General features: G+C 44.1%; 4 protein-coding genes and 1 long non-coding RNA gene across 7 annotated transcripts; 2 read left to right on the top strand and 3 right to left on the bottom strand.

Moving 5' to 3' along the window:
* Positions 1–4,006: 4,006 nt before the first annotated feature.
* Positions 4,007–6,108, bottom strand: rps25 (ribosomal protein S25). Its single transcript, XM_052078641.1, has 5 exons — positions 5,962–6,108; positions 5,299–5,388; positions 5,048–5,231; positions 4,159–4,257; positions 4,007–4,071 (listed from the first exon to the last, which is right to left on the bottom strand). Exons 1-4 carry the CDS (start codon positions 5,962–5,964, stop codon positions 4,163–4,165), a joined length of 372 nt encoding a protein of 123 aa, XP_051934601.1. The 5' UTR covers positions 5,965–6,108; the 3' UTR covers positions 4,007–4,071; positions 4,159–4,162.
* A 151-nt stretch (positions 6,109–6,259) lies between these two features.
* trappc4 (trafficking protein particle complex subunit 4) lies at positions 6,260–8,084 on the top strand. The gene is made up of 5 exons (XM_052078627.1): positions 6,260–6,434; positions 6,822–6,996; positions 7,071–7,174; positions 7,264–7,390; positions 7,496–8,084. Exons 1-5 carry the CDS (start codon positions 6,260–6,262, stop codon positions 7,572–7,574), a joined length of 660 nt encoding a protein of 219 aa, XP_051934587.1. The 3' UTR covers positions 7,575–8,084.
* slc37a4a (solute carrier family 37 member 4a) lies at positions 7,693–12,205 on the bottom strand. The gene is made up of 8 exons (XM_052078534.1): positions 11,474–12,205; positions 11,148–11,380; positions 10,677–10,920; positions 9,911–10,069; positions 9,758–9,843; positions 9,496–9,609; positions 9,272–9,410; positions 7,693–8,290 (listed from the first exon to the last, which is right to left on the bottom strand). Exons 1-8 carry the CDS (start codon positions 11,619–11,621, stop codon positions 8,124–8,126), a joined length of 1,290 nt encoding a protein of 429 aa, XP_051934494.1. The 5' UTR covers positions 11,622–12,205; the 3' UTR covers positions 7,693–8,123.
* Positions 12,206–12,474: 269 nt separating this feature from the next.
* On the top strand, positions 12,475–16,168 carry cfap45 (cilia and flagella associated protein 45). Of its 3 annotated transcripts, none has more exons than XM_052078489.1 (12): positions 12,475–12,868; positions 13,241–13,342; positions 13,409–13,509; positions 13,624–13,768; positions 13,845–14,015; positions 14,095–14,273; positions 14,365–14,494; positions 14,558–14,704; positions 14,961–15,074; positions 15,231–15,424; positions 15,500–15,724; positions 15,822–16,168. In XM_052078489.1, exons 1-12 carry the CDS (start codon positions 12,866–12,868, stop codon positions 15,880–15,882), a joined length of 1,572 nt encoding a protein of 523 aa, XP_051934449.1. In that variant the 5' UTR covers positions 12,475–12,865; the 3' UTR covers positions 15,883–16,168. The 3 variants fall into 3 exon arrangements, with proteins under 3 accessions (XP_051934449.1, XP_051934451.1, XP_051934452.1); XM_052078491.1 differs by having other exon boundaries at positions 13,848–14,015; XM_052078492.1 differs by lacking the exon at positions 13,241–13,342.
* On the bottom strand, positions 13,233–14,171 carry LOC127609026 (uncharacterized). The gene is made up of 3 exons (XR_007964447.1): positions 14,047–14,171; positions 13,561–13,973; positions 13,233–13,321 (listed from the first exon to the last, which is right to left on the bottom strand). It is a non-coding gene; the product is annotated as an uncharacterized LOC127609026 (long non-coding RNA).
* Positions 16,169–16,223: the final 55 nt, after the last annotated feature.

Below are 16,223 nucleotides of genomic sequence, written 5' to 3' on the forward strand. Positions count from 1 at the left end.
CTGCGGACCGCAAAGACATCATCAGAACACCCCGTTTGAACACAAGAGAAAGACGGTACTGTATTCAAGTAACACAAGCGCATTTATGCCTTACTGAAAAGTCACGTCATTCGGTCCACATGCACCAAAACACAAATATGAATACTCTGACTCTCTAACAAATGAGCATTCACAATCGTGTTTTTGAAATATGGGAGGAAATCAGAGTTCTTGGAGAAAACCCACATCGGCATGGGGGCAACGTGTCAATCCCAAACAGGCTGGAGTGCAGTTTTGAACCCCAAACCTGAGTGCTATGAGGCTAATGGGCTAAAGTGTGGTCCACCGTGCTGCGTATAATTCTGCAAGTTTTAACTATGAAGAGTAAATTCGGAATTTGTAACAAGAAAAAAAAAATCATGTATGATAGAAAATGATATTGTGAGAAAAAAAGGTAGACTTTTATAAGGAAAGAGTCCAAAAATTTTTTTACAGGGATAAAGTCACAGTTTTATTTAAAAACATTGGGAATGTACACATTTTTGCGACAAGAAAAGGAAGCAAAAGAAGCTTTTGAGCATTTTTTATTGCATTCTTGTGGTGCGCAGACACACCCGGTGCATATGGACTCATTGTGCCAATGGAAAGCTTGTGAACTTTTCCAGCAGTTTCACACAAAAAGGGAGAGTAAAATGTTCTTGACTCGAGAGAGAAAGAGAGTGCCATATCAAGCAAAGTGCATTCAACAAGCCGATGCGAAGGCAGATGGACGTCCAGATGCATCAGCGCAGCCTGGCCGCCAGTCAGCGCGCTGTCAGCATTGCGCGCTGTGACAACAAGCGGGCCTGAGGGACACATTTACCTTCGACTCGAACCGATTGGGGCCAAAGACTGCGCCAATGTTGTTTTCTGAACTATTCTTCGGCATAACGAAGCACAAGAAGAATGCACAGTAGAGAAGTGCGCAATACATGCCTTGAATGTATGCTTGTTCCAAAATAATGGCCCGCCTATAAAACAAAACTAGAAACAAACGAGAACTAGTAGGAGGAGAAAAAAAGTTGTAATACACCAGAAGAATGAAATAAAATAGTGTTAATATTATGCCTTTAAGAGGGGGGGGGGGAATATCATATTTTAAAAATAAAAACAGATGTAAAATACTTTTCGATTATTTTTGGAGAAGATGTCACAATATTACAAAATTTTTTAAAAAATGACAGAATTCTTGTCAAAAATAAATTGGAACATTGAGGGGCTGAAGTTTTTTTTTTTGGACACCAAAATGCAAATGAAGACAAAGACGGGATGACACCCAGGGCCCGATTGTCCAACGTCGCCTTTTGCGTTGAGTGCTTTTTCTCCGTCTTCTCCATGAGCAAAGCCAAAGTAGAAAACCGAGTCGACCCGTAACAGTGCTCCACGTTAATGACGCAGTTTACAGTTTACGACCCAACTTAGATCGGGTGCACTAAAACCACCTTGATCAGTCCTAATGGAGTCGCTCGTTACGATGTTAATGAAGGCCATGAACACGTTGTTCGTTTCAAAGCATCATCAGGCTCATTCGACACAATGGGCTCGCAACTTTTCCTTGGTAACCAAACTAAAGTTCTTCCTGAGCTGCCCCGGCTGAAGAGGAATGCTCAGTTTGAGGCACACGGGCTGACGTTTTAAAAAAAATCTTTTTAGCCCGAATCTAAGCTTTTATTTTGAAGCCTGCCGGCTTCACAAGTGTGGTTTGGGGCCCGGATTTCTCAAAATGCGGCACCGCCAGTGGGACGCAGGACCCTTCTTCATAATGTGTTTATTTTAAATCATGTATACTTTGCTATAAAGTGCACATTTTGATGACATGCTTTAAACTCTTGTAAAGTGTATTTAAGTACGATAAAAAGCGCTTTCAAAATAAATGTATTATGATTATACCCTGAATATGTTGTATTGCGGAACCACAAATGGAAAAAGTCCTGAAAGGATTTGATTAAAAACTTTCCCCACAAGAAGAGGAACTACCCGTCTTTCACTCTGCTGTTTTACCTTCTATAAATAGAGGACACTGTACTATGTTGGAAGTACATTTTAGAAATGGCACAACACACACACACACACACAATTATACACACTTGAGTGGTTTGGCTCATGGACACATGAAATAATCCACTCAAAATATCACTCACGCTGACATTGTGTTTGGTCGAGTTATTTTAGTATTGTTGCCCTTGTATGGTAACACTGTTAACTTGTGTGCCGTCAGAGCTTTAAAAAAAAAGAGTTCAAATGTCCCACGAGAGACGACTTGACATGCAAATTTGGAAATGGAAAACAACAAAGATACTCACTGAGGTCGTGGCGAGGCTCGCTCGCTCGCCTTCTTTTTCAGCCTGAGGGGAGTCCGAAAAGCGGCGGTGGAACTCCTTGCACACGTCTGACAGCCGCTCAACAGCTGCGGTCGATAAATCCACCGAGGCACCAGACGGCGCTCCCGCTGCCCCGCGGACCGTCTCTGCCTCTCATTCTGCTATGCACTGAAATATATGAGAGAGAGAGAGAGAGAGAGAGAGAGAAAGAGAGAGAGAGAGGGGGTGGGGGGGGGGCAGAGCACATTTTTCAAACACTTTGTTTCTGTACTTTACTGTTCTCTGTTCTTCAGTACTATAGTTCCTTTTCTGACTTTTTTAAAAAAACTTTTATTCCTGACATTTGAAAACACAGCTTGTGTTCTACACGTCACTTTCTCAGGTCAACTTTTGTTTTCAAACTTGGCGAATAAGTAGCGAGAGGTTAAGTAAACCACGGTTGGGATCTTGGTTTACTGAGATCTTGCTGGAAAATGAAGGCATTCACAATGAAAACAGATTCAGAGAAGCAAGATATTCCCCATCCACGATTTTACATTGTGGTATTTTTAAAAAATTGATGGATTTTGTCAGTTCCATGAATGATTTTTGCGACTATATCTTATTCTAACTTAAAAACCTGCATGGGCTTGCCTTTTATTTGGAAAAAAACATTGGGGAGGTAGGCATGTATCAGAAATGTATGATTTGGGGTGTAACAGTACATGTATTCCTATGGGGTGAAAATCAATAAAAAGAGATATGAATTGACTTGAACGGAATATTGACTGATAAACGCAAATTTGATCATTGTGCACCACTGGTAAATCCTTCGCCTGCCGCTGCTACTATGCTGCCATTATGATTGAGTAAATAAATGCATGTGGGGATCAGTCATGTGACATCCATATATATGCTGTATGTGTGTGTGTATGAAAGGACTAGGAATAGGTCCCTGGCAGCTAAAGCTAAAGATCCGCTTACATGTTTTTCCCACTGAAAACATTCTGTGCATTTTACGCAAGGATCACTTTATGGAGTAGACTCTCAAAGAACAAATTTCACTGCTTGCAATGCAGTACCTGAAGGTCAATGAATGAAAGGTCGTGACCTTGTTCATATATTGGCCGAACGCGAGTCTCGTGTATGTTTGCTACATAAATGAGCTGATTCTATGAACAGTTTTTAACCAAGTGTTCATTTTCATTCAAGAGTGAGAGTTCCTCTACGAAAAAAAAAAAACGACTAAACACTATGTAAACAAGCTTTTAGTCGGTGTAAAACGGCATTACATGGCAACCCGCGGCCAGCAACATTCACACATCGCATGTGTCGCTAAAATGTGATGGGTGTTCGGTGAGAATCATTCGGTTTCCACATGTAGTTTAGAATGTAGTGATGATGATCCAAGTGGACAAAATAATACCTGCACCTTATATGCACATACTGTATTGTATTGGTGGGGAATCACATACTGTATTGGTGGGGAATCATTCATATGAAACTTTAAAAACTCCGGAGTTTGCCTATTGCAAAGGTGAGGAGCCAATTCAACCCCGCTAAAAGAGTTACTGCACATCAGAATGTAATTTAATTGGTGCGCTTTAACAGCACTGAGTGGGAAGTGTTGTTGCATTATTGTGTGCACAGCGGATGAATTTTATGTATTAAAAAAAAACATTCCAGGATTTGTCTTTACATTTTATTCAACTTCCATTACAAAGAGCACATCAAAGGAAACAAACAGGAGAACCTGAAAGAGAGAAAGACGGCAGGTGAGTGGGGGCTTAAGAAGAAACAAGCGTGGGCATTCAATTTTTAGTTTCTAAACAGTTGTTACCCGATTATGCTTTCTCTGGTGCGACCTCCTCATCTCCACCTTTGGTGCTACGAGTGTAGATGAGCTGGGCTCTGTGCTTGGACACCAGCTTGATCATGCCTGCAACAACACGGCGCACACATTTCAAGTTGTTGAGTTGCATTAAATGCATCGTGTAATTTACAATTGTCCATTGGGTGGAAAAGGTCTCCAGCAATTTAGTATGCATTCAGATTTAAGATGCAGGACACAGGCAACAAGAGGCTGTGGTGCAGGCTTGACGTTTTGCTACAATATTGCAGAAAACGAGACCGCGATCATTACATTGAATCCAATTTTTACAACTTTGATAAAAAGGCAAGGGAATAATCCAATTGTACCAGCACTGTTCTCTTCACTGATGGGGATGCAAACTATTTGTGAAAAGGGAATAAATCCATGGGAGCGTTAGGGGGGGACCCCCCCCCCCTTTCATGCTAGACATTTTGCATGACCACCGACACCAGTTCAACCTCTCTAAACCTCATTTCAGTCAGTCTCATTGAAATAACTACATCTCCAGCTTTTTCCATTGGCAACACTAAATGGCGGTAAAGGAAGAACCGTCAAATATTCTCCCATCAAAATCTGAAAAGGTAATTTGGGTTGGTGTTTCAATGCTGTGCCAATCGGAGATCGCAGTAGTTATGGGGGTGGGGAAAGTGTTGCTTCAGTTAAGCAGGTGAGGTTTTGTTCCAATTCCCATGAAGCAGTCAACAAGATAATGGACAGAAATTGTGAGGAATTAGTGAAGGTTTTAACACACTCTGAAATTGATGATTGACCAGCACCACTTCGAATGACAATCACATTTTGAAGCTTTCAGAGCTGCATCACTGTGTCCATTTAATATTTTTCAATTGTGATTCACCTTTAGCGAGCAGTTCCTGCAGGGCGTTCCTGGCCAGGGAGCCACGGATCTTCAGCCTCTCAGACACAACAGCAGGTGTGATGAGCTTGTAGTTAGGAACTTCTTTGTACAACTTGTCGTAGGTGGCCTTGTCGAAGAGGATCAGGTTGTTGAGCTTGTCCCTCACCTTTCCCTTGGACCACTTCTGCTCAACCACACAAACGTATCAAGTCAAGTGCTGCCAGGAGAAACACTTCACAATGAGTCAATACCTTCTTCTTGGCTTTGCCTCCAGACTTATTAACTGGGTCCTTGTCCTTCTTGGACTTCCCAGTGTCCTTTTTCTTGTCTGTCTTGGGAGGCTGAATGTGGGGAAGGTGGATCATTAATTTGCAAGCAGATCCAATTACAAACTACAGGTCAATCAAAGGATGCGTCAACGTTTGTCAAGTTTATATATACACAATGACGGCAAGTAATTACATGTGCATATCACACAAGCGCCATTTGTTTCCAAGATATCAGCCAAAACATCGTGAAATTCTGAGCATGATACCAACATCACCGGCATGGAAATGCCTTTTTGTGTCGCTTAACATCAAAACGTACATTTATCGAAGTGTGAACGTATTCATCAACTAATAGATCGACTTATAATTAGGACATATGCGCAGACAAGACCCGTTGTTTCATTGTTCCAATGCCCTTATGGAGCTTCTTCGCTCACAAGCGGTATGAAAGCGTGGCGGAATTAGCACACAAGCTAACCAGCGTCAGCTAATTTTGTTTGGGCGTTTGCTTCCATATGGACAAAAAATGAAATGAAGCACACTTGCTTCGTCGTATATCCCGGCTGTTCAATCGTGAGACGAAGACATAGAAACGCGTGGATTTGTTGACTTTAACTCGTTTTAAGCCACGCTAGTTCTGCTCACCATGTTTCCTCGTCAAGATGTCGGAGCGAAAGGAAGTCAGCCCCTGCGAAAAGACATTCGACAACCCGTATATGCGGAAGTGGAGCAGAGGATTGTGGGAATATGAGTTATCGCGTTGATTCCGTTTCTACCTCGAATTAATGCTCAGAAACGCCAATAACTGTCAGACAGGATCAACGTTTTCGGAAAATGACCAGAGTAAAATCAACAATGGTGGGACGATAAAATGCAAAAGAAAAGTATAATCGCCCCACACCGTGTTATTGTCACGTGACCGCCGCTGTCGGACGTCGCCAAGATGGTGATCTTCAGTGTGTATGTAGTCAACAAGGCTGGAGGTTTAATTTACCAGTATGACAACTATGTGCCGAGAGCGGAGGCCGAAAAGACGTTTAGTTACCCTTTAGATTTGGTGCTCAAGCATCACGATGAGAAAGTGCTTGTGTCGTTTGGGCAGAGGGACGGAATCAAAGGTAAAGCCTCAAATATTGACGCTGACTAGCATTCGTGTTAACTCATAGCCCGATTGCTTGCTAATAGAAATTAAGATATCCTTTATTTGTCCCACTGTTTATTTTTTCTTCTTTCTACCCACATTCTTGCTGCTGTAGGCTGTAAATTTCCCGAAATGTAGTCCAATATGTCTCAGTAAACGTGGGGTTTAATTAACTCTAGGCTCCAGCAAATAGCAATATGCTACTTTTATACTTCAACGAACAATGATAATACGGTGGTCGTGCATTGTGTTACTTACAAATAGAGCAAAACTCAAATTTAAGTTATTACACCCACAGACAAAAGCATTGTTGATTTGTCTCAATTAATGTCTCGAACTTGTAATAACATTTTTATTCTTACAGTGGGCCACGCAGTTCTCTCCATAAATGGGATTGATGTGATGGGAAAGAGTACAGCGGATGGCAAGGACATTCTGGAATACTTGAAAAACCCATCCAATTATCCAGTTTCAATTCGATTTGGACGGGCCAAACTAAGCTCCAATGAGAAACTGATGTTGGCGTCTATGTTCCATTCGTAAGTCACACTCAGTATTTCTGGTTTCATTCCTAATTCTCTCGCACATTTGCAGCATCTTTTGTTTTCCTCAGGTTATTTGCTATCGGATCACAGCTGTCTCCAGAGCCTGGAAGTTCAGGGATTGAGATGCTGGAAACGGACATGTTCAAACTCCACTGTTTCCAGACTCTTACAGGTGGCGTTTGAAGCTAATTTGCACCCAGTAAAAAAAAAAAAACTGCCATATGACCACATGTATAAAATGGAACTTTTGTGTCCTCTCAGGAATAAAATTCATAGTGTTGGCAGACCCGCGGCAAGCCGGCATCGATGCTCTCCTCAGGAAAATATATGAGATCTATGCAGATTTTGCTCTAAAGAATCCATTCTACTCACTCGAGATGCCCATCAGGTACACATGGTCACCTTTAACCTTACGCTCCAAAGCAATCTGGAATTTTAAGTGTATTTTACCCCTTGTGGCCAAGTTTATTATGTTTGAATTTTCTATTTCCAGATGTGAACTATTTGATCAGAACTTAAAAAGCGCCCTGGAGATTGCAGAGAAGGCTGGCAACTTTGGAGCTGGGTCATGAAGCAGAAAAGAATCGTTTTTTTAGTTATTGTTCATTCATAAAAAAAAATGCTGTGTCCCAGTGACAATACAATGACTACACTGTATATACATCTTGTTTTGTAAATACTATTAAACTCAAATAATATTTCAAGTGACACGATTGTTTGCAAGGTAGCTCATAAGACCATTGAAAATGGTTGACTCTTCAGAGTAGGTTCATATCATTGAGAGGCTGCTTGAGGAGATATGTCTCGAACGAAACGTCCAAAGTTGAACAGCAGTAAATTATCTGTAAAAATGAGTGGGACTAGAAATGAGAACTTGGAAACATTGGAACTCGGAAATGATTATTTGCCTTGAGGGTGGGGGATCCACCCCATTTAACTCGTTCCCTTGTTAAATTAATGATGAGATACATAGACAGTGTAACAGTTTTTGGATACAAGCATGTTCCAATTTTTTTTTGCTTAATTTTACATGCTGAAAATAATGTGATTTGTATAAAATAAAAAAAATCTAATACGACAAAGGTTTCATATGTATCTTCTTGTGGGGAAATTAGGACATCTTAGTCAGATTTCTTGGACATGTGACCCATCTTAGTGCGAACGTTACGCAGCAGGAAGAAGCAGACAGCTGTGATGCCGCAGACAATCTCTGCAACCCAGAAGGCCATTTCCCAGTCATAGTGTTTGGCAATGGTGCTGAATGGGAGCCCAGAGAGGAAGCCACCAACTGAGGAAGAGATCAAATTTGCTGAATTTCTTATCTTTAGATTATGAAGACAAAATATTCAAGTTCAGTTGTGGGGAGTTTACCAATCCAACATGTCCAAAATTGTGCAAAAGCATTTTTGCACCTCTGGATGTTTTATTCTAGCAAATTCATAATAACCATAAAATAAATAGGGCCACTAAGCAGAGCTCAGATGCTCCAACAAGGCTAAACAATTAAAAGTGTTTGGAGTTTCGTAAATGGTTTGTTTGTCAGCAAGCAGGCCACTTCCTGGTTAATGGAGGATGAGGAACAGACAGGCGGTGCCAATCTAATTCTGGGGGTTGGATGGTTTCAATGGAACTATGTAGACTCAAAGTGTAAAATAAGAATAATGGAACCTTCTCCAGATAACCATCTCATGGATCGAAATAAAATTCATTCATTTATTCATTTTCCGAGCCGCTTGATCCTCACTAGGGTCGCGGGGGGTGCTGGAGCCTATCCCAGCTGTCTTCGGGCAGTAGGGGGGGGACACCCTGAATCGGTTGCCAGCCAATCGCAGGGCACACAGAAACAAACAACCATTCGCACTCACACTCACACCTAGGGACAATTTAGAGTGTTCAATCAGCCTGCCACGCATGTTTTTGGAATGTGGGAGGAAACCGGAGCACCCGGAGAAAACCCACGCAGGCCCGGGGAGAACATGCAAACTCCACACAGGGAGGCCGGAGCTGGAATCGAACCCGGCACCTCTGCACTGTGAAGCCGACGTGCTAACCACTGGACTACCGGGCCGCCCTCGAAATAAAATTGTCGATATGAAATTGGTCGTTCTATCATGCAACATTCCTCTATGAAGTTTTGTGAATATGAGTTTGTGTTACCCTGCTGCCTGCATCTTTAAGAAGGGCTATGATAGCAAATACCAAACAAGTGCTGACCTAAGACTTTTGCACAGTACTCAATGATAAACTAAAAAAAAAGTCATCTACTTACCGTTAGCCATCAGAGACACGATAGCGTGTGATGTCCCACAGTAGTTGGACGGAGCGCTCTCATTGGCTATAACACCAAACAAGGCCATTGGACCGTAGGAGGAGAAACCGAAAGCAGCACCCAAAAAGAGTATCCACACCTTCAAGTGCACACAATAGACATTAATTCCAATGCATCCTGCTCGTGATCTTACGCAGTATTCTTCATGTTGTGTCATCAATTACCTTCGGGCTGTCCGGAGTGACCGTGACTCGAAACAGGTACATGGACACAAACATTCCTGCCATCATAAGGATCAGGACAAAGTGGCGAGGATTGCCGTAGGTTCTTATGCCTTGCTGTAACAAAGAAATTGGGTCGAGAAGGTGTGAGTGGAGTGAAACCTTTGTCCATACTTGAGTGTATAATACGTGCCCAATCAAAACGCAAATCACGGGACGGAGGAGAATGACATTTGTTTGGGCTGTGTGTGGCATGCTCACTTACTTTTGCCACAGCTTTGTCAGAGTAATAACCTGCTGCCACGCTGCCTACGAGACCTCCCAACTCCAGCGCACTCATGTATGAGCTCCCTACAAAGAAGAAAGTGTTGAATCAACACATACAACACGAGAATCTCACTCATCACATATCGCATACCCATCAGCGTCGACTGTCCCTTGTCCTGAATGAGAAACAGCTGTCCCCAGTCGGTGCAGGCTGTCTTCACCCCAAACACCACCAGATAGGACACGGAAATCAGCCACAGGTAAGGTGAGAGCAGGAACTCAGACAGAGTGCTCTCATCGCTGGAAGACCCTGAAGGAGATAAACATGGAAGGGAAAATGACATGTCATGAAGGCAAGAAAGGTTTAATAATCCACAAGAACGAGATCCCGGATACAAGCGGCCGAAATGAGTTTTCTCCGCAGGGTGTCCGGGCTCTCCCTTAGAGATAAGGTGAGAAGCTCGGTCATCCGGGAGAGGCTCGGAGTCGAGCCGCTTCTCCTCCACATCGAGAGGAGCCAGATGAGGTGGCTTGGGCATCTGATTCGGATGCCTCCTGAACGCCTCCCTGCTGAGGTGTTCCGGGCATGTCCCACCGGGAGGAGACCCCGAGGAAGACCCAGGACACGCTGGAGAGACTATGTCACCCAGCTGGCCTGGGAACGTCTCGGGATCCCCCGGGGACAGCTGGAAGAAGTAGCTAGGGAGAGGGAAGCCTGGGCTTCCCTGCTAAAGCTGTTGCCCCCGCGACCCGGCCCCGGATAAGCGGTAGATGATGGATGGATGGACAGAATCATCAATTCACCACACACTAGAGCTCCCTCCGCATGAGGGGCATATGAGGGGCGTGCATCTGGTTGCTTGACCAAAGACTGTCCACTTTGTGTGACGCAAGTGCGTCCGAGTCAGTCGACTCACCTCCTTTGCTCTTCTTGGCCGCCACTTCAATACCGGGTAACCCCACATCCTCGGGTTCGTTCTTGATGACCAACAGGCAGACAAAGGATGACGCCACACAGATCAATCCGGACACGCAGAGGATGCCCCTCCAGCCGTAACTCTGGGCCAGCACTGTGGCAATAAGAGGGCCGAGGCTGCCAGCCAGATTCATGCTGCACGCCAGGATCGCCCACCATGTTCCAAATTGAGAAGGCTCAAACCACTATGAGGAAAGATGAAATGCTGTCATTGTCATTCCTGTGACGAACTGAATGGATGAAACCATTGGTGTAGGGCCTGTTCCGACTGCCTGTTGAAGTTCATCAATTACTGCCCCACCCGCCCCATGTTGCTGTCGGCTGCTGTTAAGGGGAGCAAGGCACAGGAAATACACACACACACACACACAAATGGAATGATGTGGCAGAGTAACGTATAGTGTTTTGCTACCTTGCGCAGCACCCTGCCACAGGGAGGCCAGCCGAGGCCCTGGCCCAAGCCGTTGAGGAACCACAGGGTAGAGAAGACGGCCACAGTTGATGACCACGAGAAGACTACGTTGATGCCTCCCACCGCAAACAAGCCAATAGAGAAGAGCCAGCGGGCACTGATCTGGTCTGAAAGCACTCCACTGATGAACTTACTGATAGCGTAGGCCAAAGACTGACTGCTGGTTATCATGCCTGAGCAAGCAGAACACACAAACAACAACGGTTGTGATACATCAAAGTAACAAGACAGCCATGGTTCAAAATACAGGAATAAATCATGCATACCGAGATCATCCTTGTCCAGTTCAATCTCCTGCATCAGCGAAGGCATCACAAAAGAGAATGTCTTTCTGTTAAAGTAGTAAAGAGTGTAGCCAACAAACATTGCCAAAAATATTGTGCCCCGATAGTATCCGTAACTTGCTCTACCCATGACTGCAGATGTAAAAAAAATAAAATAAAATAATCTATCTATTTATCTATATATATGTATATATATATTTGAAAAGAGAATTCAGAGAGGAGATCCGCAGCCGATGCCTGCCGGTGAACTTTGCTTCAGGATCTACAATGTCGAAGCAGCTGCTGTTTACAACTAAGGACTGTTTGTAATCTGTACAAGTTAATGGTCAACTCCCAAACACCAGAAATGATTTAATCTGGCCTCTTGGTGGGTATTACAGGTTAGGTATGTTGTTTTTTATGATCATACAATCCTGAAAAAAGATTGGCACTATTCATCAAAAAATTCCCGAAATTAACAATGACCTTGAAATATGCTGTCGAGATATGCTTATGGGACCCTTGGACTAATGAAGTTAATAATTTACTGCCATTTTTTTCCTTTATAAAAGCATAAAGCAACATTTTAAAATCAAACTGCGAAACTGAACTTGATGTTGTGCCCGCTATGTTCAGAATAGCGTGCATCGATTTGAACGATATCTTCAACGAATAATCTATTGCTGTAATGACGTATCCGTATTACGTGAGCCAATCACAGCGCCGCTACACTTCCTGAGGCGTGATTGCAACCGGGCACTTTTACATGTATTTAAACGTAAATTCTACATCGAACAACACGCGGTTAATACTCAGTAGCGCCCGGTAACGTTCGCTCGCTTGCACCAAGTTACAATATCATAATAACGAACCGACGCAGACGCCCCTTTTTCAAGCCAATGGCATTATATGCACGAACTGCGCTATAACATAATGTTTTCATTTCTATCATTGAGTTGTTTCAATGGTCCGTTTTCAGTGAAAACAAAGTGAAAACGTTTCACTTTTGCTGTCAACCACGCCTTCCTCAGCTTCTTCTTCGCTTTTCTGAGGGGATGTTCAACTCGCGCTTCGGCATACTTGCGCCACCTATGGGTTTACTGTTCAAGCACGACGCGAGGCAGAAACACTACAAAAACGACAGAATAAAAAGTAAACACTGTATGTCATTGACCATTTTAAAAGTGTTTTTAGCTCGAAGTTTTTGTAATACAATAATAAGCAGTAAGTCCTTGCAGTAGCTTCATCGTGTTTCTATGGCAACAACACAACATGACGACAGAAGTTCCCTAGAACGCGCGACGGGCAGCTTTCTGGGCAACTTATTTTTTTTCTCGCTCTATTTTTTCGGCCAGAAATATTTTACTGTTTTGACTACATCTGGACGAAGAAAAAATGGTCTGGTTTGAACATTTTTGTTTCCTATTGTTTTGACTCTAATTTTGTGTGTGTGTGGTGGGGGGCGGATGGTGGTGTAAATTGTTTTGCAAATAATGTAAGATAAATTAAGATGGGGGGGGGGGGGTAACTATAAATTAGCTTTCAATATTACAAAAAGCACACATTATTTTAGAGTACCTAATCATAGATTGAATGGTTCAAGAAACGAAAATGTATACGTTTCCATGAACATCAGTGAAAACATTCTTGATAAGTTAAAACGATTTATATTTTTAAATTGACCATCGTCACATTCAACAATCAATCATGACTTGTTCGCGTGAATGGAACCAGACAGTGATAATTATTGGAGAAATGTAAACCTTTCAGAGCGAGAGCTCTTCCACTTCAAATTTGAGAAGACAACATCGCTACCGCACACGAGCCCCCTCCTCTCAGGTGGATGAAAGCCTGTTTGAAAAGAAGACACGAGTGAGTGTGTGTCCTTTACCTTCTGCATCTGTGAAACTGTCAGGTGAGGGTTTCTTTGTTGTTTAGAGATCATCACATTCGGCCTCGAAGGCAAAGGATGTGTCGGCGCAGAAGCAGATGGGCAACACGATCCAAATTGTCACCAAAGACCTCGTACGCAATCTCAGGTAATTATAATGTAATAAATCCCAGTAAAACAACTGGGATAGGCTGCTCACCTGCGACGACAGTGAGGATAAGGGTATCGAAAAGTTTTGAGAGAATGTCATTTGTGTGGCCAGGGTTCCATGCAGTGATCCTTCTGGACAGTCCATCATTCTGCCATTCGCCGACTTTGAGCGGATCACCGCCAGATCCAATATTCTCTCCAAGGATGAGAACAAGGCCTTAAAGGAGGCGCACAAGAGTAGGAAAGAGAAAGAAATGGTAGCAAATATACCAAAAGGGTCCATTTTGTAACTTTACTTGAAACCGCAATTTCCAGTTGTGTCCTTGTTCATAGCAGGCGGCCGAGGAAATGAAGCGGCAGATGTTGGAGGCCGACGTGTGCCGTCAAGAGAAGCGGACTCTGAGTGAGGTGGAGATGGAGGCCCACGAGCGAACGCAGCATCTGCTGGAGCGAGCACATGCTCTGAGAATGGAGCAGGAGGAGGAGATTAGAGAACTCAACAAGGTCGGACTCAAGGCCAGAACCACTGCTGTACCTTACGAGTAATAGTCAACGATGAACTCCATGCCTGCGGGTTTCTCAGGTGATTCTTGGTGCTCAGTGCCAAGCCATACGTGACGCCCAAATCCAGGAGAAGAAGCGAATCCAGATGGAAATGCTACAGGAGGAGAAGCGTCTGGATGCCATGATGGAAGCTGAGCGCCGCAAGTTCCTGGACAGGTTGGAGCAGACTGATGAACTACGTAAGCAGGAGAGGATCAGGTGACCGCTCTGCCACCCCCTCCAAGAAAAAAAAAACACCACCGTTTTCATCCTAATGACATCTGGAGAGTGCGTTGTGTGTTTTCTCCAGTGGGAAACAACAAATCTTCCAGCAGATGCAGCAGCGTCTGGAGGAGAAGCTGGTACAAGAGGAGCTGAAAGAGCAAGAGAAAGACGAGACCAGAGAAAAGCAAGCCAGAATGAACATGGAGGACCTCATGGTAGCGCAAAATAAGACGGTCGGTAAAATACACGGCTGAGTTTGACTACCGGTTTTGTTGCAGGCACTGAAGAAGAGGAGGGATGAACAACAGCGTCTGCACCAGGAGGTCATGCGCATCAATGCCGAGACGCTGAGGGCGCAGCAGCTGAGGAGAGAAGAGGAGAAGCTGGCGGACAGGAAAGAAATGGAGTACATCAAAAACAAATTGGTTAGAAGATCATCGCCGTGACGATGAGGAAAATACTTTTGCACTGATGGGCTTCTTGCGCACGGATGAGTCTTGGATCAAAAGTTGAGGGGTTTTGGTGCTAGAGAACATCCGGTTCGGGGGGTGTGGGTTTGAGACCTCTGCTCGAAATTGGAGCTAGGTGTGAATGTGAATTTGAATGGCTGTTTGTCTGTAAGATACTGCGTAGAAGCGGCAATTCAATAGTGAATACTTTGAAGTTCCATATCTCCTGCAGCAACGAGAGGCCGAGTACGAAGCGGAACAGAAGAGGATGAAGAGGGAGAAGGAGTTGGAGATCGCCAAGCTGAGAGCTCAGCAGGAGAGAGCGAGAGACCACAAGGCCGACCAGGTCAGGAATGACAACTCTCCGGGGATTCTCTCAAGGATTTCAATATCGGATGGAGAGCTTGTGAATACTTGAGAGGGGATCTCGGTTTACGACGGCGCCAAACGCCACTCGCAACTCGCAACTCTAAATGCAGCTTATTGTGGATGCAATTGGAAGGATGAGCTCCGTGCCAAGAGGAACCAAGAGATTGCCGACAGAGAATGGAGGAGAAAGGAGTTGGAGATGGCTGCCAAGAAGGTTCAGGAGGAGGCCACGCTTCGAGCTGCTCGCCTCGAGCAGGTTCAGCGTAAAGAGCAGCTCTTGTCCATGGAGGCCGGCCGAGAGAAGGCCGAATTCGAGAGGGTTCTGAAGTGAGAGATGACAAGTGACGCGGTTCGGATGATTTCCGTTTCTCCTTTGCTCACTGCGTTTTTTGACCCGCGTAGGGTTCAACAGGAGGCCAGCGTCAGACAGAACGAAGAAGACCAAAAGCGGCGTCAGAAGGCACTCCGCCACGCCGAGGCCATCAGGCAACAGGTGAAGGAGCTGGAAATGGCCAACGTCACCAAGTGTCAAGAGACCTTTAAGGAGGCGGAGAAACTGAGCGAGGAGGCCCGGCAGAGACGCAAGCGCATCGGCGACATCAAACGGAAGAAGCTGAAGGAGCTCAAGTAAGTACATGTTGTACACGCGTCCCATGGAGAATTTTCTCAAGGCGTTTGTGTCAATCGAATGTATTATAATTTTTTTTTTTGGGTGCACTTGCAGGGCAATAGGGCTCAGTGAGAAATACTGCAGTCAAGTGGAAAGGAAAGTATGGCCGTTTTGATCTACACAGCATCGACCAGAAAATACCTTTTAAAATGACCTACGAAATACAGGAAGCAGTTCACTATTTTGAGCAAGTGTGCGACGATTGGTACAGTTCAGATGTAGCGATTCATAAATGCTATCGTAGGGGAATACGGTATGCAAATTGCATGGTTGTGGAAGACTGTAATGGATCACAATGGGAATCGTCCAATTTGATGTTTGCACTAAAAAGGTTGTTCAACTAAAAACTTGGGGTCCGCTCTTGATCATCGGTGATGAGCGAATAAACAAATTCATCTTGAGCAGAGTTAGTCTTTTGACTTTCATTTGCATGCCATCCGACATTCTGATGGCTCT

Source organism: Hippocampus zosterae, chromosome 10 (assembly GCF_025434085.1).
Source record: "Hippocampus zosterae strain Florida chromosome 10, ASM2543408v3, whole genome shotgun sequence".
Lineage (NCBI taxonomy): Eukaryota > Metazoa > Chordata > Actinopteri > Syngnathiformes > Syngnathidae > Hippocampus > Hippocampus zosterae.